Below are 27,863 nucleotides of genomic sequence, written 5' to 3' on the forward strand. Positions count from 1 at the left end.
ACTGAAACCGTGCCTGCCTTTCTTCTGCCACTTATTTGGGTATCTTGTTGTATTTTTCTTTCCTAACATGAGAATTTCCTGTATTATTTTCTTGAACAGCCTTTAATACGATTTTTAAAATGAATAACCACTTGACCCTCAATAGCTGTCAAACTGTCGCTTCATTCAGACAGCTGCCTATAAGCCAACTCTTTGGTTTGGCGTCTGTCACTTGATCTTCTGACTCTCTCCAGCTTTTCCCCTTCCCAGCTCCCACATCAGTTTCCTTTCATGGCGCAAGTCGTGTAATAGTAAGCTTGCAGGCAAATGTATTGTTATGGATATTATTTAAAATACATATATCTTGGTCCTAAACATACAGCTGTATAAATAGGTATTTATACCATTAATTGTTACATCTCAGCGCATTTTCAAAACAAATGCCTTACAGCATTTCACCATGCAATTAATTTTTGCTTACATTCATAGCACTTCAAGTCAGAATATAGCACTTACACATCATTTGCTTTGGTGGAAACTAGGATTTCATGCGAATTGTGCATTCCACAGAACCACTGCTTACAAAGAGCTCTCAAGTATTTAAGCTGAAAAAATGTTATTGTTTAGTTAAAATATTTCCTTTTATAGCGTAATATTTAAATAGGTAAAATATGCCTACTGCTGGAATGTACCTTTCAATATTTTAAGGAACAATTGTATTTTTTTTTTTAAAAAAATCAGATTCCAATAATTATATCAACAAAGATATAAAACATGGTTTGTGCTTGAAAGGAAATAGCTACGTCCTGAGAGTTTTCTCTTAGTTCTGGAAGAAAAACGGCAGATTCAAGAGCATTGCTTTGAATCTGGAGTCCCACGTTTGATTTGCTGTTTTTAAAAATCTGGGTTTTTGTTTTCCAGAGCAATAATAATATGATGGGGTCATTCTGGTTGAGAAAATAAGGAGAGGGAGCAGCAACAATTGTTAAGAATACGCTCAAAGACAGATGATGTTGTTAAGGCCAGATTTTATAAGATGAGGCAGGACCTGCATCTGCATACAGAGGTTACTCTAAATAGCCAGTCCCAAAATTAGCCAACTGAGATTGCTTTTGCTTTACCATATACCTGATAACTTTTGTTGCTGCTATTGTTATTGTGAGGAAGTTAGGATTTCCTGGATTGGATTACCGTATTTTTCGGAGTATAAGACGCACCTACCTTTTTTGTTTTTTGTTTTTTATAAAAAGTTTTTTTTTTAATTTTTTAGACAAACACACATACAAACATACAATGTATTTTCTTTGAACAGAGTATTTGGCCGGTTCACAAATTTAAACAGTGTTTAGTCATTTCAATTAAATTTACAATTTCTATATTTCCTTTTTGACATATTTATTCCTCATCTATTTTTTTAAAAAATCAATATTACCCTTCATCCTCATCTCTAATCTTAATCAAACTCAATTTTTCCCTTCTATTCTATATTATACCCCTTCCCATTGTCATCTATTTTTATTTCCATCCTCACATTGGTTAATTATGTAATATTACAATTGTTTAATACAAATTAAACATTTTAAAATTAATTATCTTTTTTGTATATTAATCAATATGAACATGAATATTCCAATTATTTCCATGCAATCCAATTTCTTACCAATCAATTAATTATATTTACCAATAATAATAAACCAAATAATTTTCCCCATATATTCTTCCAAACCACAATGTAACCATTTCTGCTTTCAACATAATATACAATTAATAGTATCTCAATTATTACAATTCCCTAGTTAAATATAACTTTCCCCTTATGTTACTCATTTTCACATCTTAAACTCCCAAATAGTTTAGCCCATATAATCCTCCAAATCACAACTTAATCATTTCTACTTTCATCACAATATATAATTAAAAATATTTAAATCGTTACAATTTCCCTAATTAAATTTTAAAATGTTCTAGCTGATATCCAAGCTACAACTTAATCCTTTTTACTTTCACCACCATATACCATTAAAGGTATTTCAATTGTTACAGTTTATACTTATTCATATTTCTATAAAAAAATAAAAACTTATCATTGTTTAGATTTCAAAAATACAAAGACAAATATTCCAATTATTATTCATTTCATTTTTACAATCATGATTTCCCATTTATTTCTTACTACTATTCATATTTCAATTCTAAATATGTATAACATCTTTCTCTTTCATTTCTTTTTCTCCCTTCCCATTTTTATTTTTGCCTTTTCCTTTCTCCTTTTTTTCTTTTGTGTTTGAACTCTCCTCCTTTGCCCTAAATTGCCCATTGTTTGCACCTACCTTTTTTGGTGAGGAAAAAGAAGAAAAAAAAAATCTCCCTCTGCCTCTACTTAATTTTGCCTCGTTGCAGCAAACAGCCTGCTTTACTTTCAGTTTCGTTTTCAGCATAGCTTGAGTAGCACAAGGAAAAAAAATCTGCTCCAGCAGTTTACCTCTTTGCAGCAAGCAGCAGAGCCCTGTGCAAAACAACTGAGAGCAAATCAGCTGAGAGTCAGGAGGCCATCTAATCATCTTGTGCTAATTAGGCTGTGCTGAAGCTGAAAGGAGCTGTTTTTTCTTGCTGTTTGCTTGCAAGAGATAACTGCTGCGAGGCAGAGGCCAAAGGGTGGGGGCCAGTGGGTGGGCGGGGCTACATTCAGTTTATAAGACGCACCTAAATTTTTTCACTCCCTTTTAGGGGGGAAAAAGGTGCGTCTTATCCTCCGAAAATATCGTACCTCTATTGTTCTTTTTTGGGTTATACTTTATTTTGCATGGGGATAGCTATCGCATGAGTTGCACAAGTATCTCTACTAGCGCTGATGAGTTTCAGGTTGTAAAATGTGAAGGTTGTGTTGTTTTTTGTTTCTTGAACTTTGACTTGGGATTGCACATGGTTTTGTTGATGTTGACCTTTCAGGTTGCATGCTAAGTGCAAAGAGAATGTTTCTTTAGTGGTAGGTTGAGTTTTGCTGTTAGATACATAAATATGAACTGTGCTTGTTAATTGGAAAGAGAAGCTTCAAGAACAGACCTATGGTGCTATTATTGCTTTTTCCTGGGTTTCTGTACAGCCAGGCTGACCAAAATGTTGTCGTCAAATCATTGCTTCTACTGTTTAATATTAGGATTTAAAAACGGAGGGTGCAGTTAACAAGGCCTATCACCCTGCATATATTTATGCCTTTAGGGTGAAAAGCAAGAGAACAAAAAAAGTGTTCAATGTTCATGCTTTCATGTTGCAGAATGCAAGTTTGGTTCAACTTGGAACACTCCAGGTGAGTGTTGAAAAGGAGAAACCATCTTTAGTTTGTATGGGTAAATTTTCCTAATTTGATATGCGCAAGATGGATTTCAATTTACCCAATCCTCAGCCAGTACAACCAAAGATGTTCAATGGGCACCATGTTCAGAAGGAAGAAGAAAAATGGCAATACATTACTTGACTATTAATTAAAAATGTGACAGGCTTCAGTAGAAGATGAAGACTGCAAAGGTGTGTCTAAAAAGTGAACTAGATAAGAACAGGTCCCAGAAACTGATAAATGTATAAGATGTCTGCAACATTTCAAATGCCTGTTATCCTTGATTGCACTGAATGATTAAGATAGAAACAGCTCTTTAAAAATCATTTTACAGTGACAAAGCAGCCTTACAACGTGATGAACAGCAAGCAAAGTATAGAATGATCACAAGCCCAAGACAGTGGTGGAATAATACATTCATCTAATAGAAAACACTAAAAATACGGTAATAGATATATCAAAAGTAAATGGAGACCTACATAGCACAAAACAAGTTTGAGAGACTTCAGAAAACAGAGCCTGAAGGAGGAATAGAGAATGGGAACTAAATGCAGAAGAACATGTACTTTATAACTTCACATTTTAAAACATAAATAAATAGGAACATTTTTTTAAAAAACACCTGATTTTATGATACTGCTTTATTTATGTTTGGGTATTTAAAGATGACAAAAAGATTTCCCCCCCTCACATTGCTGAGGCTAGCTGTGCTTGAATATTATAGAGTTGATCAAATTCAAAAACCATCTCTAAACCCAAGGCTTTTTCCCCAATTTAACAGAAGACGCCTACAAATAGAGATTTAAATTCATCAAATTGATTCTGTTAGGACAGAAAACCCAATTTTGCGGCTTCACTAGTACATTTGAAATTTAGTAAGTCATAACAAAAAAACTCCCTGCAAGTAAAAAGAATCACAAAACAGGAGTTAAATGTTAGAATACACAAGGGGGGGAAAAAAATCAAATTTATTTTTTCCAAGCCCAGGCATAACATAGAAATACAAATTTCCCTAAATATCTAAGTTTTCTTATATAGAATATCAAGAAAACATTTTGATATTACCGAGTATAAATATAGACACACGCGCCTTGTGGCTTCATTGTGATTTTGTCAAGATGACATCAAATAATACAATTGTGAAAATCCAACATGGCTACCATTTGCCCTGGGCAGGAGTCAGACATCTCTCATTCAGAAGCCTTTTCTGGGCTTACTAGCTTCTTAGCAAAAGTAGCTTGTTAGCAAAAGGTTGCTGCCAGTGCCATACTGGGATGGCAGTATCAGCAGAGGGCCTTGTGCAGTCTCCTGTCTCCTTGCATATCTCAAGTTACTTGTTTATTCTAAGTTCCTGTTACACAAAACTTGCATCTCTCTCAGTCCAACCAATTTTTTCAACTGATTGATTTTTCCATTATTGCTTAATGTGCAAGTTAAGCTGCTTCTTGTTACCTCTGCCACAGCATTTGAGATTCCCATATCACAACCTGCAGAGAAAGAAATGTCTTTCCCTCTTTTTGTCTGCTATGGTTACCGTTTCTTATATTCTCACAAACATAGTTCAGGGACCATTTGGGAAATTGCCTGTCCGTTTTCTGTGTTTACAGTAATTGTTGGGCCGATGTGGTAGAAATTTAGAGAACCTGTTGGCGGACTGTTCATAGAAGGTTCATTTACTGAAGTGAGCTGAAGACTAGTCATAGTTAAAATCTTCATTTCTGTTACAACCACCTTGTGAATCACATTTGTCTCTAACTTGAACGTGAATTTCAAATAAAATAAAGCCAGGGTGGAGATATGATGGCTTGGGGGGCAGGGGGGGACACATCCCTCCCTCCCCTACAATATTTCCATCTCTGCTTTGGGTGGGATCTTGTCATATGTCTTCTTCCATTTTCGTCACTACTCAAAAAAAGAAGAGGGGAGAGAGTTTTGATTAGAATACTCTAATTGTGTCTTGATCTCGGAAGTTATTTTCTGCCTTGAGTCACAAGTTTCACTGGATGCCTCTGAAAGCCTTTGCCCCCAGCGCTTGGAACTGTCTTGATAGCTCTGTCTCTGCCCCTCCTGAGAGCAGTCAGCCTGTAGTGCTGTGTCTACTTATAAGTGCCTTAGAGATGACTGTAACTTCATATTGATCAGCTGATTGAAGATAAATGACAGAGCTGCTGGTCTTGCAGATTACATCATTAACATGGTCAGTAAACCATGAATTGTTCAATAAGGCGTTTATCTTTTTTTCATTTTATTCTGCTCTTTTATCATTTTTATGATAAGGAACAGTTACCCACACTAATCAGAAGGATCCATTTTAGGGAAACGCAGTTGCCGGGCAGGAGTACCATTGTCAGGACTAAGTGGAATCTAATGGCTTCAAGATACTTAGCAAATGTTTTTTAGCTGAGATATATATATATATATAAAATCTTCATCTCCACTGATCATTTTTCTTACTCTGTTTCCCTTCCAGTTTCCTTTTGCTTCGTATTTAATGGATGCAGTGCTGGAAAAACTAAATGAACAAAAGAAGCTGGCAGAAGAATACAGTTCTCTGATGAAACGAGCAGCCTAGAAGGAGCTCATAAACTGACTTTTAAAAAGGAAGAGGGTTTTCTTTTGCCCTGGATCCTGTTCCTGGGATTGGAGCACAAAACAGATGACCTATCATATTCAATAGCATCTGGATTTGCTTCACTTATGTGGACTAATACAAATAATCAAAATAGATTCATAAATGTGTGATAGATACAGAACAAAATAAACTGGCAATCTAACAAAATACGAAACTACCTTAGTATGATTTTTTTTACTGTATAAAGTAAAAAACATTCATAAAGTAGGTTTGCAATTTTCAGTATAAATGTTCTGAAGTCATGAATTTTAATTTGGTATCATTTTTCAAATCCTGATCATCAGTAAGATTACCATTAATTTACTTTTTATTCAAAACGTATTTTTATTAAAAAGAAATACTCATGTTAATGATAGTTGGATAGAAAAGATCTATTCAACCACAAAATAATGAAGTATTTAACTGTATTTTAGAAACTTCTTCTCCAAATAACTTATTTTGAGGTCATCTTTATGTATATCTATAAAATAATAGTATATTCTATTAGGAATAAATTACAGGTAATCCTTGATTTATTACTACAATTGAGCCTAAAATTTCCATTGCTAAGCAAGGCAGTTGTTAAGTGAGTTTTGCCCCATCTTATGACCTTGTTTGTCACAGTTGTTGAATGAATCACTGTAGTTGTTAGGTGGATCATACAGTTGTTAAGCGAATCTGGATACTCTCCATTGACTTGCTTGTTGAAAGCTGGTTGAGAAAGTTACAAATGGTAATCACATGACTCTGGAGTAGTGCAAATGTCAAATACATGCCAGTTGCCAAGAGCCTGAATTTTGATCACATGACCACAGGGTTGCTGCATTGGTCATAAGTGAAAAATGGGGGCTTCCAGTTGACATGAAATCGGACATGAGGAGCGGGTCTCCGCACTCCGGTGCCGAGTTCTCCTCATTGGTGGGCTCTGAAAGGAGCCAAAGCCGCCATGTAGTGGTGGTGAAGCAAAGAGGGGTGCCCTGTGAGGTCGAGGAGAGTCACAATTCTCCTGTCTGACCTGGGATTCTTCTTTCCTCTCTACCATAATAAAGAGAAGAGGCAGCCTAACTGGCTGCCATGAAGCTGGGATAGCTGAGGAACAACTAAGACTGGTGCTAGAGTGAAGTAGGTGAACAATGACTGGAACTGGGGGAGAGGATTCCTTTTTACTTAAAACCTAATCCCCAAGGAATAATCTAGAACTATTGGCTCAGAATTATTTGTTAAAGTGGCAATTAAGCATTCTGAGAAAAATACCAGACCGGAAGGAAAAGACTTAAAGAGAGAAAAACAATAAGTGTTGTGGCCCACCAGTGGCCTGCACGGATTGTTGCTGATCCCAACGATGAGGAGGCTGGTGTGGTGCTGTGCCAGCAGCCTGTGCAGCCAGCGCTTGATTCGGACAGCGAGGAGGCTGAAGAAGATGTGGTGCCAGAGGCAGGGATTCAGTCAGGGCCTTCAGAATCTCCAGAGGCTCCTTTAAGTGAAGAACATGAAGAGGAGGAGTCTCTTCTCAATGCACGGGCACGCAGAGCTGCCAAAAGGCAGGAGTGGTCCCTCAGGAGGAGGTCTCCTCGAGAGCAAGGCTTGGGGCTAATTGGCCACGCCCTTAGCCTATTTAAGAAAGTACGCAGCTTGTAACAAGCTGCAGGAAACAACTTTAGTTCGCTAATCATCGCATTGGGATGTCTCTGCAACCTTACTTCTGGCTTTCTGCCAACTCCAGTAAGACTCTGACTATCTTATCTGTGGAATTCTGGCAGGCTGTTAAGAACGTATATTAACAGCCGGCATTTGCTAAAACTGTGTTATTTGAGTAAACTAAATTTTGTTCAGGGTTTGTGTGTGCTGTGTTCTTTGGGATCTGTAGCTGGGGCAGAACAATAAGCTTCTAAAAATACAGAAAATTGGACTCTTAAACCATGAAGACGTGGTAATGGGAAGGCATATTAAAATGCTGGAATTATTTACTTTAAAAACTTATAATGGTTCTATAAGTGAATTACAATTAAAGTTACGATTAAAATAATTAAAATCAGACTGACTGGTGGCAACACTGAAATTTAAGTTGAGCGCGCCACCTGCTGACAAAAGGAAAATATACAAACCTGGGAATACTTATTTGAAGGATTGTGAAAATACTTACTGGGCTATATCCAACTACCCCAAGACTATTGGAGATTTAAATATGAGAACAGGAAGATATTCAATTACAGTGACCCCTGAATGTTATGTTAGAAGATTGAACCTATAAAGGAGACTCAAAGAGACTTTGGATAACTCCCAGGACTATTTAAATGGAACTGACTGATTACCTATGGGACACAAAGAACTGTGTGTACTTCTTGAAGGGCAATTTTAAGTCTGAATAAATGGTTCTTGGACTACTGGACAAAAGTGGGACTTCTTAAAACAAAATAAGATGCCCCATAAGGAGGAAATGAGTGGAACTGAATGAGATGGTGTTGATTTTTCAAAACACAAAGGACATTATGGAGAAAGGATTTAAGGAGATTATGGAAAAGATGGAAAATATTATATGAGCGACAATGAGTAAAGATCAAGATGCCCAGAAAAGGGAGGAGCTAGCTGAAGGAATGGAGAAAACAACAGAACCGAGGAACCAGCGAACAAAAGAAGAAGACAAGGAGGAGACATTAATAAAAATAACAATGACTGATGAATTAAACTAGGGGGAAAATATTTTAAGAGAGTTAAGAAGAGAATTGAAGATACAGGAAAATACTTTGAAAGGGAGATAGGGGTCCGGGCAGATATTTTGAAAGTTAGATAGTGGAAGAGGGTAGAGGTGGGAGAAACATCTAGATTGAACAGCCAGGATGTAGATGCAGATAGAGATAAAGACCCAAGAGAGGAATATGGGAGGCAAGTTTAAAAAAAAGAATAAGAATCAAAATACTGAAGCGGACAATAGATGATGGATAAAAAGGAAAGGGTTTTTTTCGTTTGTTTTTGATTTGTTTTTTCTTTTTCTTTCCCTTCTTTTTTAGAATGGTGGAATGATTAGAAGTTAGGTAGAAATAAGAGCATTGGGGAACATTCCTATACATATATCTTTATATAATGAAACAAAAGCAATAATAATATGGGAAAACTAGAGATTGGATGATGGTATTATTAAGTATGGTTAAATAATATTGTGATTGGCACTCGAATAATATATTGAAACATTGAGCAATTAAATAATGAAAGAAAATACCTTAATATAAACATGTGTATTACTATCAGAATTCTATAGATTTGACGATTGTAAAGAATATGATGTATGTTTACATAATATGGTGATTGGTATTAGAACCATGTATTGAAACCTTGAACAATGAAATAATGAATGATTGTACCTTAATACACATAGATGCAAAGAGTGAAATATAGGAGGTAAGTTAAAAATGAACAGGATTCAAAGCACCAAAGTGGGCAAGAGATGTTGGATAGAAAGAAAACGTCTTTTAATATAAGGGTGATATGATTAAAAGTTAGAATAGGGATAGAAAAAAGAGAAAGGGGGAATATTAGTATACACATTTTTACATAATAAAATGAAAGCAATAACAAGAGGGAAGTTTAAAAATTGAATGGTGGTATTATGTATGTTTAAATAATATGGTGATTGACATTAGAATAATATACTGAAGCATGGAATAGTTTAATGAAAGACTATAACAATATAAATGTGTACTATTATTAGAAATACATAAGCTGGATAAATGTAACAACTATGATTAATATTACTAGTTTTATCTGTATTAAAATGTGTAACACCCAGAGGCCCCACTGTTCACGCATTGATATGTATATGTAAAATAAAAAACTTGAAACAAAATAAGTGTGAAAAATGGCCATAAATCACTTCTTTCAGTGCTATAATAGCTTTGGTTACTAAATGAATGGTTGAAGACTACTTGTATTATTTTCTGTTTCTTTTGTTCATTCTCCTCCTCTACCTTTATATTAGAAAAAGAAATGAAAGATGACAATAAAAATTTGTCTAGAATAGGAATGATAAGATTTCAGGATTAAGAAAGGTAGATATTGCCGACATCTGAAGGTAGACGTTGCTGACTCCAACTGAAACTAGTTTGAGAGAGTCTCTTCTCCCTAATAAATGTGTCCAGCTGACACACTTCAACATATGCACAGGTGCACATTTACACACACATTGCCAGAACTACATTTCCACAAAAGGTTATGTATTTATAAAAATAATTGATCCCTGTATACTGAATATTCTTACTCACACTCACAAATTATTCTCACTCTTAGAAACCTATAAGTACACAACCATTCTCCTCTTTCCTCTTCCAGCAGAACACATGTTGGAGATGGGGTCAGGTTGCACTGGGAAGGGAAGTAGAGAAAAGGAAAGAACAAAACATGAAATGTGTCAAATGAAGGAAAAAAGACCAAATGAAGAGAAAAAGAGAGAATGCTATTTAGACATTGCAAATCTGTTTCCTTTACCTTAAAGTAGAAAAATTGGACAAAAAACTGTACCATTATGACTTTTCATGAAATTGTTTCAATTCATTATTTCTTCTTCTGGAAGTCACCATAAAATTCCAAAGAGCTCTGACCCTGGACACTATAATGTCCAACAAATGTTAACCCTCTAAGGCAGTGGTTCCCAACCTATTTTTGGCCATGTCCCACCTAAGCATCTCTAAAATCCTGATGCCCCCCCCACCCCGTGACATATCATTCTTACTTTACTCCAAAAGTGAATTTTACTCACATGGGGGAAGCCTAAAAGGCCATTAAAGTTGTTTAAACAAGGTTCAAATTGCCCCCATTAAAAATAAAATTGCCCCTCTGTGGGGCGTGGGCCCCACGTTGGGAACCACTGCTCTAAGGATGCCATAAAATCTCATATAATGAACACCTTTCTCAATGTAAGTCAGGAACCATTGAAACAATAGCTCACACCCTTCAATACTGTCAATACTATCTCTGACTTGGAAACGTATGGATCAAACACATAAATGGCATTCGAGGCCTTGCCTTGCTCATCACTGTGGTCTTTGTCTAAGATCTATTGTACCTCAATAGTTACAAGCAACTTTATCCAGAAAAGCACCAGCAAATTATCTGGCATGCTTATGGGCAAAATATCTCTCTTAGTCTATCACTGTATAGGCTCAAACAAATACTAGTGGCTGGTCCTACTAATTCTTTCGTTATTGTTTCATCTCCCTTAGATCCCTAGTGAACCACAGAGCTGCTTGAGATGAATGATTGGGAAAGGTCTCACAACAGCAATTTTGTTCAGTACTCTGGTTGTCTTCTTAATCCAGAAGTCAACTGCCCTCTAGAATTCATCCAGATATACTAGGCTTTTGGGTGGAGCAATCTTAAGTGGTGGACTCCCTATGCAAAAATCTCCTACATGTGTGATGTGCAATTTGATAAAGAATATTGATCCTAGTAAAGATAAATATTAACGTGCTCCATATCCAATTCATATCTCATCTGCTCCAAAGTAAAGTACAGATCCAAAGTGTGCCTTGTCATGTATGTTGGAGCTGTGATTACTTACAACAAGCCATGGTCACCCTGGAAGACCTAAATTTACAAGCTATCCCATGTTCCACTTCCATGGAACTCGAAGACACCCAAACTAGAAATCTCAGATATCCCAAGATCATCTCGGGGATGATTATCAGGGAGCTGATGAAAGACTAGGTAGTTAAATGGATGGTATGCTACCAGCAGCCCATCTTGTCTCTACAGCTCAAGTCAACACAAAGAAACTTGTAACCAATCATTGCTAGGGCATTGCCTTGCAATTGATGGAGTAATTACCAGAGTTATCCACCTCCGTGATCTTGGTGTCATGGTTGATACAGAACCTAACATCTGGGACGGCAGATTTCCCACAGATCTACATCTGCCCTTGTTGACCAACCAGTTCTTAATAGCACATTTGATCATCAGCAAGTACAAATAGTCCTTGACTAACAACCTGTTCAGCAACCATTCAAAGTTACAATGGCACTTAACGAGTGGTGGTTACAACTGATTCTCAAAGTTGCAGCTTCACCATCACATGATCACAATCTGGGTGTTTGGCAACTTGCAAACACAACAGTGGCAGTGTCCCACGGTTCTGTGAACATGATTTGCGATCATGCTGGATTCCCTGTTGGCTTCCCACATAGTCTAACAATCTGATGCTCTACTTTGCTTTTCTTGCCATAAAAATAACCTTGCCTAGATAATTTGTCTGGATATCTACACAGCTTTAAGATTCTTGCTTGATTAATACATACTTCCAGGCCAATCATAATGTGCACTAAAATAGCCGAATCAGTTTCTTGGTAGAATCTTTAAAAGTTTCTTTAATTATTTTTTAATGGAATATTTCTGAGTTACAACAAAGTTATCTGAGCCAATTTCTGAAACTTATTTTTTGGGGGAAATACAAACATGTTTTGAGTGCTGAACATATACATTGGCCCTTAGAAGAATTCCGATATTGATTTCTAGATTTTTTTTCAATCTAGATATTTGAGTTATATCACACTACCACTCACGTTATCTTTAGACAGAATCCTGCTAGCCTCTAAATTTTGCTGTTTGCATTAAATAATTTATACATATTTCTTACCTGCTTGACCACTCTTCCATAACTATCATCATGTCAAAAAAGTCGCTAGGTAAAATATACAATGAAAATGCCTGATACCGTCCAAATGAACCGGAAGTATTATTGGTGAGGAGTCGTAGGTATCTGCGCAAACTTAGTTAATGAACCCAAAATTGCATACATTCATGAGAATTACAGCAAAAGACTTTACCTAGGTTCCTACATTGTCCTAAGTAATGGTCTACTTAACCATGGCTTATTGAATATGCCATAATTGACTGGGTTTTCTATTTAGTTTACATGCTTTTTCCAAACCTTAAACAGGATACCGGTGATATCATTCAACTTTAAAAAGCTTCCAACCTTCTCCAAAGATCATCAAGAGTGAAGATTCCACAACTTTTTGAAAAGGTATAAACTGTTTTTACACCAATTCTGATCAGACCAATTATCCAACCGAACTGCATGTCCTTTGATACCTTTCTCTCTAGAGTTTTGTGTGCACCATTAGCCTGGTGAAATTTTAAAAAGATACCAGCCAAAGAAAGAAGTAATGAGGATCCATTTTACATCAAATTTGTTTATATAAAAAACAAATTAAAGCCTTCTCTTAATAGGTTCCTGTATCACCAATTTATTTAACAACATAGTACATTTCTAAATTATTATAGCTAATTTATGTCTGGTTAAGAACAGTTTTTAAAAATGAAATAAGGAATAGGATATCAGTTTTCTGATAAATAAAATTAACTACTTTGTAAATTTTGTTTTCTACTTGTTTTTATTTCTGTTGGATATTAGCCCTGTATCCAATAATATTATTCCTTGTACTTGTTTAGTGACCACAGTTGGGACCAGCAAACTTTGGTCATTAAGTGAAGAGGTTGTTAAGTGAAATCATAACTGTGCTCAAAATCTTAGTTCACCTTTCTTTTCTTTTTTTTTTACAGACCTGCATAAATGGTTGTAAACTTACTTTTTCATCACCATTATAACAGATGCTAAACCAAGCAGTCATTAAACAAAGAAAACCTGTAATCCTTTGTCGTATTTTAATATGCCCTTTTAATATTAGTCCTACAGTTTATGTTCTGCAACTTACAAAACATGTTCATTTAAAGAGTTCTTTGATTCTTTGATACTCTCAGTATCAAGGGTCTGCAAACATTTTGCCAAGACAATCTAAGAAATACTGTATATGGTGGCCTAAACCTAAGTAAGCAGTGAGCAAAGTAAAAGTGAGTAGGAGGTGTTTATTTTCTCGGACACCTCTCTTTCTTTCTTTTGGACATTCTCTTCCAAAACATAGGTGAAGAGCACTTCATGAGAAAGCTGATCTTCTTACGCAGGAAGTTTGAAATTATTCCAAGAACCATATAGGGTTTAAGAGCCGATGTTGTTAGCTCTCTGGCTTAGAATCTTCCTTTGGCCAGATCATATAGTATCAACTCTACAAAGTAGATCAGATTCAAAAACCAAAGCCATGTACACCAGGACTACTATTATTGCAATTGGTATTGTAGGAAGTTAGCACCCACGCCTCTCCTAGGAAAATGAGATATTTTAGGAAACATTAAAAGGGCAGAATATTTCCCCTAAAAGGGAGGCAGAAACTCATCCCCCCCCATACACACACCCTTTGTCAATGGGCCATTAAGGCCTGGGCCAGTCTATTCTATATAACGAAGATCTACCTCCTTCAGGCAGAGCCATAGTAGGAATTGCTCAAAGCCCTTTCATTACAACATCACCCAACAAAAGTCAACCAAGCCTGGGACTCAAAAGACAACCGACAAAGTTACCCCTGCATGGCCCCATGGGAATCTGACAACGAAACAGAATACAAGCTCAAATTCAAAGCCCAACAGAAGGTATAAATCTGTCTCTCTCTCTCACACTCATGTTATTTTTTGCCCAGGACCTCAAAACCATGTGGTCCTACCCATCATTAAATCATCTTTTCAAGCAGTCTCCATGTTTTCAGTGTCTTTTTCCCCACCTGGAACTGAACCCAGATGGATATTTCTTCCAACAGTATAATAAGAGTATCATGCATTTTTGAATGTGCTTCCCCCTCCCTCGCTTTATTTTCATGAGAACTAAATGAGGGCCAGTCTGACAAGTTTTCTCAAGTTACTTTCTTGACCTGGGCTCATGCCCCTTTTATCTGACCATTGCCTTGGTAGAAGCTCTTCTTCTTGTTTTTCAAAGCCATTCCCTCTTTCCTCTACAAATAATAACACAAACTTCACTATCCTCAAAACAACCAAGAATTCTTCTGCTAACCTTGAAAACCAGAAAAACTTCTGGTTTTTTGCTTAATGTCATTTTGATTCTGAACGACATTCTCCACTGGACCAAAGATATAGCCATGTTTCCTTCAGAAAAACCCATCCAGCTGATGAGATAGAATTAAGGTAGAGGTGATTTTGAGAAGTTGTTGAACCAATTCTTGGCGATCCTAACCAGTATGGCCAATGATAACAGATATAGGGGATGAGGATGTGGATGTGGAGGCCTATAGACAAGAGTACTATACTGTTTGCAACATCCTACGAAGTGGTGGTGGTGGCAGAAAGTACAAAAAATACAAATGGAGGTGCAATTGAACCAATATCTTTTTGTGCGCCTATGTGACCACACTGAATATACAGAAGGCTTCGATGGTGCTTTCAAGCAGCCATCTTGTCTGCCCCACAGCTTCCATTTATAGATGTTACAGAATGCTGTATTTAGACCTAGGACATTGTTGTTACTTTTCAGTACAAGAAGAATGAAAGAGGAAGAACAGGCTGAATTTAGACCCCTATTCTCTCCATTTCATGACTAACGAAAAGGGGTCAAAAACTATATCTTCCCTAAATAGGCTCTTCAAGATGTAGAACAGTGGTGGGTTGCCCCAGTAGTAAAACCGGCGGGAGGCTCCACCCACTGACCTGGACATCATCATAAGTGATCTGCGCATGCGCGAGCGTGATGCGAACTGGTAGTAAAGGTAAGTAGAACCCACCCCTGATGTAGAAGGTAGATATTGCTCTTGTATTTCCAGCCATCTGTGTAGAAATGCAGCCTAGCTTTCTCTCTCCCTCCCCCTCTCTCTCTGTATTAGCTTTGACTTCCTATCGCTCAGAGGAACTGACTAGACCATAGTCACCCATTTGGTTTTCTTGCCATGCAGGACTAGAATTTAGGTTTCCTAATTCCTAGCCCAGCACCCTAACCACAATCCATACATCTTAAAGTTGCCAAGATTGGAAAACCCTACATAAGTCCAAACTGGCTCTAAGTATTGCTATAGCTATGCAAACATAACTCCATCTGAATCAGGAAGCATGTCTTTTCCTGCGTGTTCTTTATTTCTGATAATTAAAACTATAAATAAAATTGCTAGAAGTTGGAGCAGGTTTCGAATAGTCTGTGGAGATGTACTATCTGTTTTTGAGTATTTTCTCAATGTAGCATTAGCCTAGGCAAGGCCAAGAAGTTGGACTATAAAAGGAAATTTTCAAATATATGGACAATTAAGAGCATTCACCAACGCTGTCTGTATTCTCCCATTAGATGAACCTCATGCACCACCTAGTGGTAGGAAAGCTGCAATTACATCTTAAAAAATAAAAGATGTACATTCAGTGCCATCACAACTTCAGACAGTTGTTGAATGAATACAGGTAGTCCTCGACTTACGACCAAAATTGGGTCCAAAAAAATTGTTAAGTGACTTTTTGCCCCATTTCACAACCTTTCTTGCCACAGTTGTTAAGTGAAGTACTGCAATTATCAAATTAGTAACCCAGTTGTTAAGTGAATCTGATTTCCCCATTGATTTTGCTTGTCAGAAGGCCACAAAAGGTGACCACATGACCCTGGGACACTGCAGCCGTCATAAATATCAGTAAGCTACCAAATGTCTGCATTTTGATCATGTGACTGTTGGGATTTTGATCATGTGACTGTTGGGATTTTGATCATGTGACTGTTGGGATGCTGCAATGGTCATACATGTGAAAAACTGTCATGTCACTTTTTTCAGTACCGTTGTAACTTTGAACAGCCACTAAATGAATTGTTGTAAATCAAGCACTACCTGTGGTTGTAAATCAAAGATTATCTGTATGGTACGGTACTCCAGTAGTTATTTGTTTGTTTGTTTGTTTGTTTTAGAAAATTTATATTGCCACCTACTCGCACATGGCGACTCAAGGTGGTTTACATAGATATAAAAACCATATAAAAGAAATAAAAAGAATAAAATAATAAATTAGTAAAATCATAACCTCCCCACCCTCCATTCCGGCAACATGACACATTCATACAAACCATTTAATGGGCTTCATCCCGCTCTGGGTTCCCCAGGCCCACTGACAGAACCATGTCTTGAGCGCCTTCCAAAAGAGTGTTGGAGTGGGGCCAGTCTAATGTCTGGGGGAATGATGTTACAGAGAGAGGGAGCCACCACAGAGAAGGCCCTTCTTCTGGGTCCCACCAGATGTATCTCCATAGGGGATGGGACCCACAACATTCCTTGCCTCCCCACTCTACTAGGTTGGGTAGATGTGTCCGACAAGAGATGGTCCCTCATTTATCTTTGCAAACCAGTTCTAAGATAACCCATTTATTTTGCTAATGTTCCTCATTTAATAACAGTTTTAATAAAGAGGGAAAGTACAAAAAACACATTTTGGAAAGATTTCCCACTACACCCAACTCAGACATGATTAAAGTAATCAGTTTTCCAGAATTGGCAGTTGTAAATAATTATTGTGGTTTTCTAGTATTACAGGAAGTAAAGCGCTTGAAAATGGGCGTTGTACTTACCTGATACGCCCCTTCTCTGCACGCTGTCACGGTAGTCAGGCCCACCCTGGTTGATATCCGGGGTCTCTATGGGGAGGGGGTTCTTCTCACCTTTTCTCTGTTCTCTCTATAGACACATCAGTCTGTTGGAGCCCTTCGCCTCAAAACTGGAGCTAAGCAGGAAGAGGCGGAGCTTTAGCTTCCAGCAGACTCGGTCCCATTGGTCAGCTCCCAGTCCACTACCCATGACTGACTGCCGTGACAGCCAAGCAGGAGAATAAAGATAATCTGAAAAGAGCTTGATGTCACTGTAAGAATCTCAAGATAAAAAGAGGTTGAATCAAAATAGAAATGAGGTAGGGAAGGTCGTAAAATGGGGCAAAGTTCACGTAACAATTATCTCGCTTAGCAACAGAAATTTTGGGCTCAATTGTGATCCTAAGTCGAGGACTATCTGTATTTATCCCACTGTGGTTTGACTTCCAAAGTAACTCACAATATACCATATTTTTCAGACTATAAGACGTACTTTTTTGTCTCCCAAAAGGGGGCGAAAATGTCTGTGCGTCTTATAGACCGAATATTGCCAAAGCCCCGCCCACCCACCAGCCATTTTTTGGCCTCCGCACACCCTGTTTTCGGGCCTTTTTTTGGCTTTTTTCAGGCCATTTTTTGGCCCATTTCCGAGACTTTTTTTGGCCCATTTTCGAGGATTTTTTGGCCCGTTTTGAGGGCTTTTTCAGCCTGTTTTTGAGGCTTTTGGGGGCAGTTTTTGAGTTTTTTGGGGGGGCATTTTAGGGGCTGTTTTTGAGGCTTTTGGGGCCTTTTTTGGTGGAAGAAATGGACCAAGAAAACCTCAAAAAACCTCAAAAAACTCAAAACTTGTTTTCCTCTTCTAAATTTATGTGCATCTTATAGTCCGAAAAATATGTTAGTTTATTTTATTTATGCATAATTTAAAGAAAAATTACATTATTTTTAATTTTTTTAATTTTTAAAAAAATCTATCATATAAAAAACCTATTTTTTAAAAAAAAAAACCACCCCCCCCCCCTCTTAGCAGCAACAATACAATCAAATCAGTCATTTGATCAGCTCTATCTCCATTTGTGGTCCCGGGGCCTGCCGACAAAATCACATTTTTAGGGCCATTTGGAAAAACAACAGGGTGGGGGGGCACAATATCTTGGGTGGGGGAAATGAATGATACAAATGTTTGGGTAGAAATAGTTTTTGTTTTTACTTGAGCCTTCTCAAGCTTTTTCCTTCTTATTCAGTTTCCTTGCCCATACTGAGTCAAAATAAAATCTGACCCTTGGTGAAATGAAATGATATAGGCATGAGGATACCACTACATCTTCAAATGGTTGTTCATGGGCAATTTTATTTCCCAACAGACTTTTCGGGGATTGCCTCTGTGGTTTACTAGGTCCCTTGTAAATGTGTTACTCTAAATATATTCTGTTACATAACTAGTTCTCCATACGTGCATTGTGACCTGTGAAGAGATGTACAAAGGAACAGTCGTCATTTCAACTAAGACTTTTTTTTTGGCTAATGAAAGGAGTGAGTCAAAATGAATACGATGCTAAATTTCATCACATCTTCCCCCTTTAAAAAAAAATCTTAATTTTTATTTATTTTCATATTTATATAGCGGAGGTTATGTTTTAATCACTATTTGTCAGTTTTTCCCTCTCCCACCAGAGGGCAGACTTTAATTAGAAATTATTCATACATCCTGAAGAAGCAATGCGGTTTTTCATATAGGATACCTACTTAGTTCTGCATTGTTTCATAATGCTTATTCTGGATCCTGCTGTGAATTCATCATACATTTGTTTCAGCAGAAAAATGCTAAGGAGACACAAAAGAATGCAGGCCTTCTTTTCGTTTTTTTTCTTCCTTAGGCTTGGTGTGCAATAGTGTGCTTATTTCCAAGATGCAACAAAAGTAACAACAGCCTTTCTTCTTTCTTCATGAGATAGAGGAGGGGAATAGGGGCAGAAAACCCAAGATAAAAGATGGCCCAAAACTTTTTAACTCAACTTAAAGTTCACAGTATATGCTTCCATGCTCTACACCTTTTGATGTCAAAAAGAATGAAACTTGAGGAGAAAGAAGGAATGCACGATTTGACTTCCTCCAGCCCAAAGCGAAAATAAGACCCTGTTTTATATTTTTTTGAACCCTGAAATAAGCGCTTGGCATTACTGCCATGTGCTCAAAAGCCCAATTGGGATTATTATTATTATTATTATTATTATTATTATTATTATTATTATTGTCTTATTGTGGAGGAAACAGGGTATGCCTCTATCAATGTTGAAGATATTTTGTCATTAGAAGCAAAACCATTGCAAACTTCAGGGTGTTGGGTTGTTTTAGATTATTAGATAATAATGCAATACATGTTGAATCACATTCTTAATATGGAATTCTCGTCTACATGAATAAATGATCTGGGAATAAGACTATTGTTTTGAGATGAATACCATAGGCTGAAAACTTACACTGGGATTAAATAATCTTTGGTAAAATTTCTGCTTCTACTGTATAATCTTTGCTCATCATTCAGTGAGGGTAGATCAGGGGTGAAATCCAGCAGGTTCTGACAGATTCTGGAGAATCTATAGCAGAAATTTTGAGCAGTTCGGAGAACCGACAAATACCACCTCTAGCTGGACCCAGAGTGGGGAGGGAATGGGGATTTTGCAATATCCTTCCCCTGAAGTGGTGAGGGAATGGGGATTTTGCAGTATCCTTCCCCTGCCACGCCCACCAAGCCACACCATGCCCACCAAGTGACGCCCACAGAACTGGTAGTAAAAAAATTTGGATTTCACTACTGGGGTAGATGAATAGATAGTGTGGCCTCATATCTTCCTTTTCAATTGCAATCTATCCTTCAAGCATTAACTATTTTAATAGAATGAAGAAAAACATTTTTTGCTTTCTAAATTTTTGCTGTCAACAGATTCCACAGGCAAGATTTGAATTTACTTTATGGCCTACAGCATCTTGTTTCAAAAATACTATACATTTTACATATATAATATTCTGTTTTAATAATTAATTATATCACATATTGGTGTAAGAAAGTAGATGTCCATCATAGCAAGTCAATCAGAACTCAATACCAAAATTATAAAACAAGCTTCTGTTTTCAAGAAGTCTAAAAATGAGTCTATAATAACCTACCCACACAATGTGTTAAATACTGTGTGGGCTATGATATATATGGCAATCAAATAATCACTTGGTATTCAATAGTTTGCATAGATAGCTTGCAAGCTAACACAGAGATATGAGGATATGAGTCATGGTGGTGCAGTGCTTTGAATGCAGTACTGCAGGCTACTTCTGCTGACTATTGGCTGCCTACAGTCTGGTAGTTTGAGTCTCACCAGCTCAAGGTTGACTCAGCCTTCCATCCTTCCGAGGTCAGTAAAATGAGGACCCAGATTGTTGGGGGCAATATGCTGACTCTGTAAACCGCTTAGAGAGGACTGTGAGCACTATAAAACACTATGAAGCTGTATGTCTGTAGTCTAAGTGCTATTGCTATAAATAATACCCTAGAACAGTGATGGGTAACCTTTTTGCCGTCATGTGCCAAAAGCGGGGGTAATGGGGGGATTGCGTGCACGCGTGCCCACACCCATAATTCAATGCGCTCCGTCCCCCCACACATACGCGTGTGACCCCCCCTTCCCCCCGCTTTTGGCACGCGATGGCATGGTGGGCCTGGTAAGTCCATTTTTTTGCTCTCCCCAGGCTCCAGAGCCTTTCTAGGAGCCTGGGGAGGGTGAAAACAGCCTTCCCCACTCCCCTGGAGGCCCTCTGGAAGCCCGGAAACAGCCCGTTTCCCGAGTTCCGGTGGACCTGGAAGGCCCGAAAGTCAGTTGGCCAGTGCGCACATGCGTGCTGGACTGAGGTAGGGCAACGCTCGTGTGCCCACAGATATGGCTCCGTGTGCCACCTGTGGCACCTGTGCCATAGGTTCGCCATCACAGCCCTAGAATGTTTGAGAGGTTAGAAAGAGGCTTGTGGTGGGCAAAATGTAAGAAAAGAAAGATGGATAAAAGTTGCTTGTCTTTGACTACAGGCTTGGAGATTAGCCTGGAGCCATTTCACATTCTACATCTGGTAAAATAAGAAAAGTATAGGTGTGTGGCAGAGGTGGGTTTCAACAGGTTCTGACCATTTCTGGAGAACCGGTAGCAAAATTTTTGAGTAGTTCAGAGAACCAGTAGTAAAAATTCTGACTGGCCCCGCCCCCATCTATTCTCTGCCTCCCAAGTCCCAGCTGAACGGGAGGAAATGGGGATTTTGCAGTAACCTTCCCCTGAAGTGGGGAGGGAATGGAGATTTTACAGTATCCTTTCCCTGCCACACCCACCAAGCCATGCCCACCAAGCCACGCCCACAGAACCGGTAGTAAAAAATGTTGAAACCCACCAGTGGTGCGTGAGTATGTAGGCAATGCTTGTAATTCTACAAGTGTTGATAGAGAAAGTGAAGCATTAATAGAGTTCACCGGGGATTGTAAAAGATAGCAATAGCACTTATATACCGCTTTATAGCCCTCTATAAAGGGGCAATAGCATTTATATACTGCTTTATAGCCCACTCCTCTTTTGAGCAAAGTAGGTACAGCTGTTGATCCCTTTGGTAGAAGATAACTTTCTAGCTGGAGATTAATAGCCTATTAATTCTTACTCTTGCACATGATCTAATGTGATAATATGTGCCATGCAACTGATTATAAGAATTTTTTGCTGATATTGCCCCCAACAAACTGATCTCAGAAGGGTGGAAGGCTGAGTCAACCTTGAGCAGGTCAGGATCGAACTACTGGCAATGAGTTGACTTAGCCTGCAATACTGCATTCTAACCACTGCATCACCATGGCTCACTGGCCAAAAGATCATGTACATTGCCTGGGAGGTCTTTTGTTTGAGTTTCAATAATGAAGAGGCTACTTCTGTGCAAACTGGGAAAGAACCTTCCAGTGCAGACTAATGTTTCTTTAAAAAAGATGAGAGTTTCATTAAAAAATTCTTATAATCAGTTGCACGGCCAATATTATCACATTAGATCAGGTGCAAGAGTAAGAATTAACGGGCTATTAATCTCCAGCTAGGAACTTGTCTTCTACCAAAGGGATCAGCAGCTGTATATACTTTGCTTAAAATATGATTCATTACTAACTTCATCAATATTATCTATTTCTAATACTTCTGTCAATTTTTAATTGTCCTAATGTAAGTAGCTCTTGCTGTAAGAAAGGAATTTTTTTAAAGATAAAGACTAAATCCAAGAGAAACCAGATAGAGAATACTGAAATACTAAAACATATTCCTTTGTTGTGTTTATATCCCACCTTTTCTCAACATAGCTTACAACAGATTCTTCTGTTGAGGTATCATCCTAAAAGCAAGACAGATTGGGCAGAGTAGCTGGCCAAAATCATGCAGTGAGCTTCGTGGCCATGTGGTGAATTGAAAAAAAAATCCCCAACTCAAAATCCACCATCTGCGATCCCACATATATATTCTTAGCAGTAAGTCGTGTTGAGTTCAGTGACATATATTACAAGGTACAACATGTTCAATCAGTGTGCATTACCTATGCCTACATATGCCAGTGAATTATGGACATTAACCTCGCAATCGATACGAAAGTGGTACAAAGAACCATGGAAAGATACATGCTCGGCATCACAAGACAAGATAGAAGGACCTGCACATGGATTAGAGAACAAACCGAAGTATATAATATCATAAAGAAAGTAAAAGAATTAAAATGGAAATAGGCTGGTCACATAGCAAGAAGAACTGATGGCAGGTGGACTAAGGCAGTTATAGAATGGATCCTACTTGATAAAAGACATCCATGAAAGAAACCCAGAACAAGATGGATCAAATGCATCAGCAACTATTGCGGTTCCAATTAGCAAAGGAAAGCTCAGGGCCATACAGGTTGGAAACATGTGGAAGAGGCCTTCATTCTGCAATGGATAGATAATGGATAGAATGATGAATGAATGAAGATGACAACAACTCTAAGGCTCTAAGGTAGCCTTTGGCTTTGGCTTAATATCAAGATCCCTTTGCAAGAGATCAGTTCAGACCTCTTCCTTCTTGGATGAACACTAGGTTTTAGCAATAGCCGATTAACAGATTAACAGAATTGGAAGGGACCTTATAGGTCATTTAGTCCAACCCCCACTAAAGCAGGAGACCCCACACAATTTCTGACAAATGGCAGTCCAATCTTTTCTTGAAAGTCTCAAGTGATGAAGCTCCCACAACTTCCGAAGGCAAGCAGTTCCATTGGTCGATAGTTCCCACTGTCAGAAAGTTCCTCCTCATTTCTAGGTTGAATCTCTTCAGTTTCCAACCTTGTCTGGCCTTCTGATGCTTTGGAAAGTAGCTTGACCCCCTCCTCTCTGTGGTAGCCCCTCAAATATTGGAACACTGCTATCATGTTACCCCTGGTCCTTCTCTTCACTAAACTAGCCATGCCCAGTTCCTGTAACTGTTCTTCAGATGTTTAGCATTTGGACTTATATACCGCTTCATGGTGCTTTACAGCCTTCTCTAAGCAGTTTACAGAGTCAGCCTATTGCCCCCCAAAACAATCTGGGTCCTCATTTTACCGACCTCGGAAGGATGGAAGACTGAGTCAACCTTGAGTTGATGAGATTCGAACTGCCAAACTGCTGGCAGCCAGCAATCAGCAGAATTAACCTGCAGTACTGCATTCTAACCACTGCACCATTAAATTCTATTTAGCAATAGAAAAAAGTTACATCAATGAGTGTCCATCCACTGCCTGCTTCAGTCCTTTCGCAGTCCCCCAACAGATTATCCCGTTAAAGGACAATCCTTAAGGAACTCTAATGCTTCGCAGTGAGAAAGATAAAATATAAATAAAAGCAAAACTCTGGCTTGTTTTGGTAGCTGTTCTTTAATAACGCTTGAATTGCTTTTTGTGCTGACTATGTTTTTACATTCAGGGCAGTGGTGGGTTGCCCCCAGTTCACACCGGTTCTATAGAACTGGTAGTAAAACCGGCGGGAGGCTCCACCCACTGACCCTGACGTCATCAAAACACTTCTGTGCACGCGGCCCTGCTGCGAACCGGTAGTAAAGGTAAGTTGAACCCACCCCTGATTCAGGGTTTTTGTACGATGACCTGGTACAATATCTGTAAAATCAAATGATAGAAGACAAGCTGTTTAAATAATTCCCTTTCATCTTGTTGCAGTGAATACGGTTCAAACACCATAAAGAATCAATACTAAACATTCAAATGGTCATTTAAAAAAAGCAAAGCAAATAGAAATAATACAGGTTGTTGTGGACTTACAACAATTTGTTTAGTGACCAAAGTTACAACAGCACTGAAAAAGTTGACTTATCAGTTTTTCACACTTATGACCATGGCAGCATTCCCTATGATCATGTGATTAAAATTCAGACACTTGACAACTGGTTGATATTTATGATGGTTGCAATGTCCCAGGGTCATGTGATCACTTTTTGCAATCTTCTGACAAGCAATGGGGAAGCTAGATTCACTTAGTGACTGTGTTATTAACTTAACAACCGCAATGATTCATTTGACAACTTTGGCAAGAAAGGTCGTAAAACGGGACAAAACTCACTTAACAAATGTCTCACTTAGCAACAGAAATTTTGGGCTCAATTGTGGTCACAAGTTGAGGACTACCTCCATGTATTTATAGCAACTTGAATTATTTTTTAAGAAGTTTTTTTTCATGTAACACATGATGGCAGTAAAGTAGAGGAAATGTTACAGCAGCTGCACAAAAAAGTAAAAACTTTACTTTTTGTTCATCCACTGAATTAGATGATTGTAATGACTCCGGTTGTCCCCATCTGGGATGATGGCAGATTCTTTCTTCTTAGTAAGATCAGGACACATCAGCATGATGGATAATCAAATTAATTAAATATTGAAGAAGAGTTGGAGTAATTTTGGTATTTTGTGCTAGGTTCTATTCAAGATTATCCTAAAAGTCTGTTAGCGATATGGAGAAGTGAGTTTGAAAGGAGAGGGCCCCATTGAAGTGGCAGCCAAGATAAAATAAATTGGAATCTGTGTCATTCACAGCACCTGTGCCTTCAACTCTGCCTCCTTCTTTTATTCCTACCATCTGGGAACCAGGGATTGACACCTCACACCCCAAGGCATTGTTCCTTGATTAATCCTCTGGGCATTTTATCTTTATAACAATAAGATAACAAAGAGCCTTGTTAGCATAGTGGACTAATGTACTGTTATTAACATCTGCTGCTTGCAATTACTGCAAGTTCAAATCCCACCAGGCTCAAGGTTGACTTAGCCTTCCATCCTTTCAAAGGTAGGTAAAATGAGGACCCAGATTGTGGGGGCAATAAGCTGACTTTGTATAAATATACAAAAGTATGAAGGCTATTGCTTAACGCATTGTAAGCCACCCTGAGTCTCCGGAGAAGGGCGGCATATAAATTAAAGCAAAAAAAAAAAAAAAAGATTGGCATCTTGGAATTATATGTATGCGCTGAGCAAATGTATCGTAAGAATGTGGCTGTTTTGCGGCTGTTTTTAACTTTAAAGGGTTTTTTTGTGTGTGTGCTTTAGCCATTCTAGCTTTCTGTATGCAAGTATTGATATTGTTATATCACCTTGGTGAACCATTCCCATTCAAGTCCTTCTAACTCCTACTCATTCAAAAATTCCCTATACATCCACAGCTATTTCCTAAGGTACTTCCAATAACGTGCGGCTGTATTTTCAGGACCTTATTTCTGAGAAATTTTCCAACTTTTTTTGTATTGACTTATTTACCAATAGTAAAGCAAGCAACATAAAACAGCAAAAATTTATTCTGAAACACTAGAAGCAGCCATAGATAGAAGCAAGGGAGAAAGCAGCATTTTAAGTGATCTCAGCCAAAGACACTGTAAATTGCTAGGTCTTATCTCAGCCTCTAAAATATTGGGGCAATTCTACCAGGCTTGAGACACTGTATTTACTATTTCTAATAATATTTGTATTCTCATTTTTAAAACTGGCATGGGTATAAAGAGAACGCTGTCCGAATGGGCACACCCATTTATCTTTCTATGAATGACAAGTAGTAGCTTTTGGTCTGGAAAGTATTAACAGTGATATATGGATATTTAATTCTGGTCCTTCTGATGCATTGTGTTGATACAAAGGGACAACTATAAAAATCAATGTAGAGTTATAGATCAGGGGTGGGTTCTAAAATTTTTTACTACCGGTTCTGTGGACTTGGCTTATTTTGTGGGTGTGGCTTGATGGTCATGTGACAATTCTTTAGGATTTAGCAGAGGTACTGGTCTACCAGGCTTTTAACTGCTTGCAGAGCTGTACCAGTCTACTCATTTATTTTTGCAGGCACTGGTCTACTCATGTATTTTTGCAGGCACTGGTGTACCATTTATTTTTGCAGGCACCGTTCTACTCATGTATTTTTGCAGGCACTGGTCTACCCATTTATTTTTGCAGGCACCAGTTTACTCATTTGTTTTTGGAAGCACCGGTCTACCACCAAACTGCCCTTTACCACTGATCAGCTATAGGGCGGCCCTTTGAAGCCCTGCGGCAAGAGTTTATAAACAGTTTTTTTCTTTATAGCCCATCAGCTGGGACTCAGGAGGTAGCAATAGATTGTGGGTGGGACAGAACCGGTTCGATGATGTCATATTGTCACCACTACCGGCTCGGCGGAACCGGGCCGAATTGGGAGGAACCCACCACTGTTATAGATGTATTACAGGGAGCAAGAAATAACTAAACCACTGAAAATGTTAAAAGACAACTGAATTTCATAGTCAAAGCTGTAAATATTTTGAAGTCATAATTGTATGTATGTAAGTAAAAAGCAAAATGTGCTTGAAACAAGTTACAAGGAAGGAGTGGATTTGTAATTTATGAGGAACTATAGTGTGAAACAATACTGTAATGAATGTTGACCTAATTTGTTTTTGTAACCATCTTTGTATCTTTTTACACCATATTTTAGAGATACTTTTTGAAGCATCCTTTGGAAGTTTCTATTGCTTAGTAAGTTGCTTGGTATATCTTGGTTTTAATGCTTTTGCTTATGGTAGATAAAATAGAAAGATCTGCCTTTCTCCAGGTGTTGTTAAACTCCTTCCATTCCACATTCTTGTCCAAGCTCTTGAAGTGATGGGAGTTATGGGTTTAGTATCAGAAGAGAGATTCGAAGCCATTCCTGGAAGATCGTAGGTAAGTTGTGATAAAAGTACTTTGATTATAACTTGGCTAGAAAGGAATTAATTCTTTGGCAGTTTGTTGTTTAATAGTCCTTGAAATCAAGTGGGACACCTGGTGGAAGAAAGTAAATAAATTTTCAGGTTTCCCAGACTTCTAAGGCATTTTCAAACCACTGCTGTTTTCCATCCTCCTGTTCTTCCAAATCAAAGTCAATTTGCAGTGTCTTCTCTTCTGCCAACTGAGAAATGCAGGGAATATAT

At 38.1% G+C, this 27,863-nt stretch overlaps 1 protein-coding gene across 4 annotated transcripts in view; it reads left to right on the top strand.

Moving 5' to 3' along the window:
• CNTLN (centlein) overlaps positions 1-6,092 on the top strand; it is a 200,038-nt gene extending 193,946 nt beyond the window's left edge. For all 4 annotated transcript variants that reach the window (XR_015732281.1, XM_087886302.1, XM_034410493.3 and 1 more), the window contains one exon: positions 5,784-6,092. Coding sequence is in view for 3 of the 4 variants with exons in the window: in XM_087886302.1 (XP_087742428.1) it covers positions 5,784-5,885 (102 nt within the window). In the remaining variant the exon portion in view is untranslated. The remainder of the gene's footprint in view (positions 1-5,783) is intronic.
• The last annotated feature ends 21,771 nt before the right edge of the window (positions 6,093-27,863 follow it).

Source organism: Pantherophis guttatus, chromosome 2, assembly GCF_059756535.1.
Source record: "Pantherophis guttatus breed Tessera chromosome 2, ASM5975653v1, whole genome shotgun sequence".
Taxonomy (NCBI): Eukaryota; Metazoa; Chordata; class Lepidosauria; order Squamata; family Colubridae; genus Pantherophis; species Pantherophis guttatus.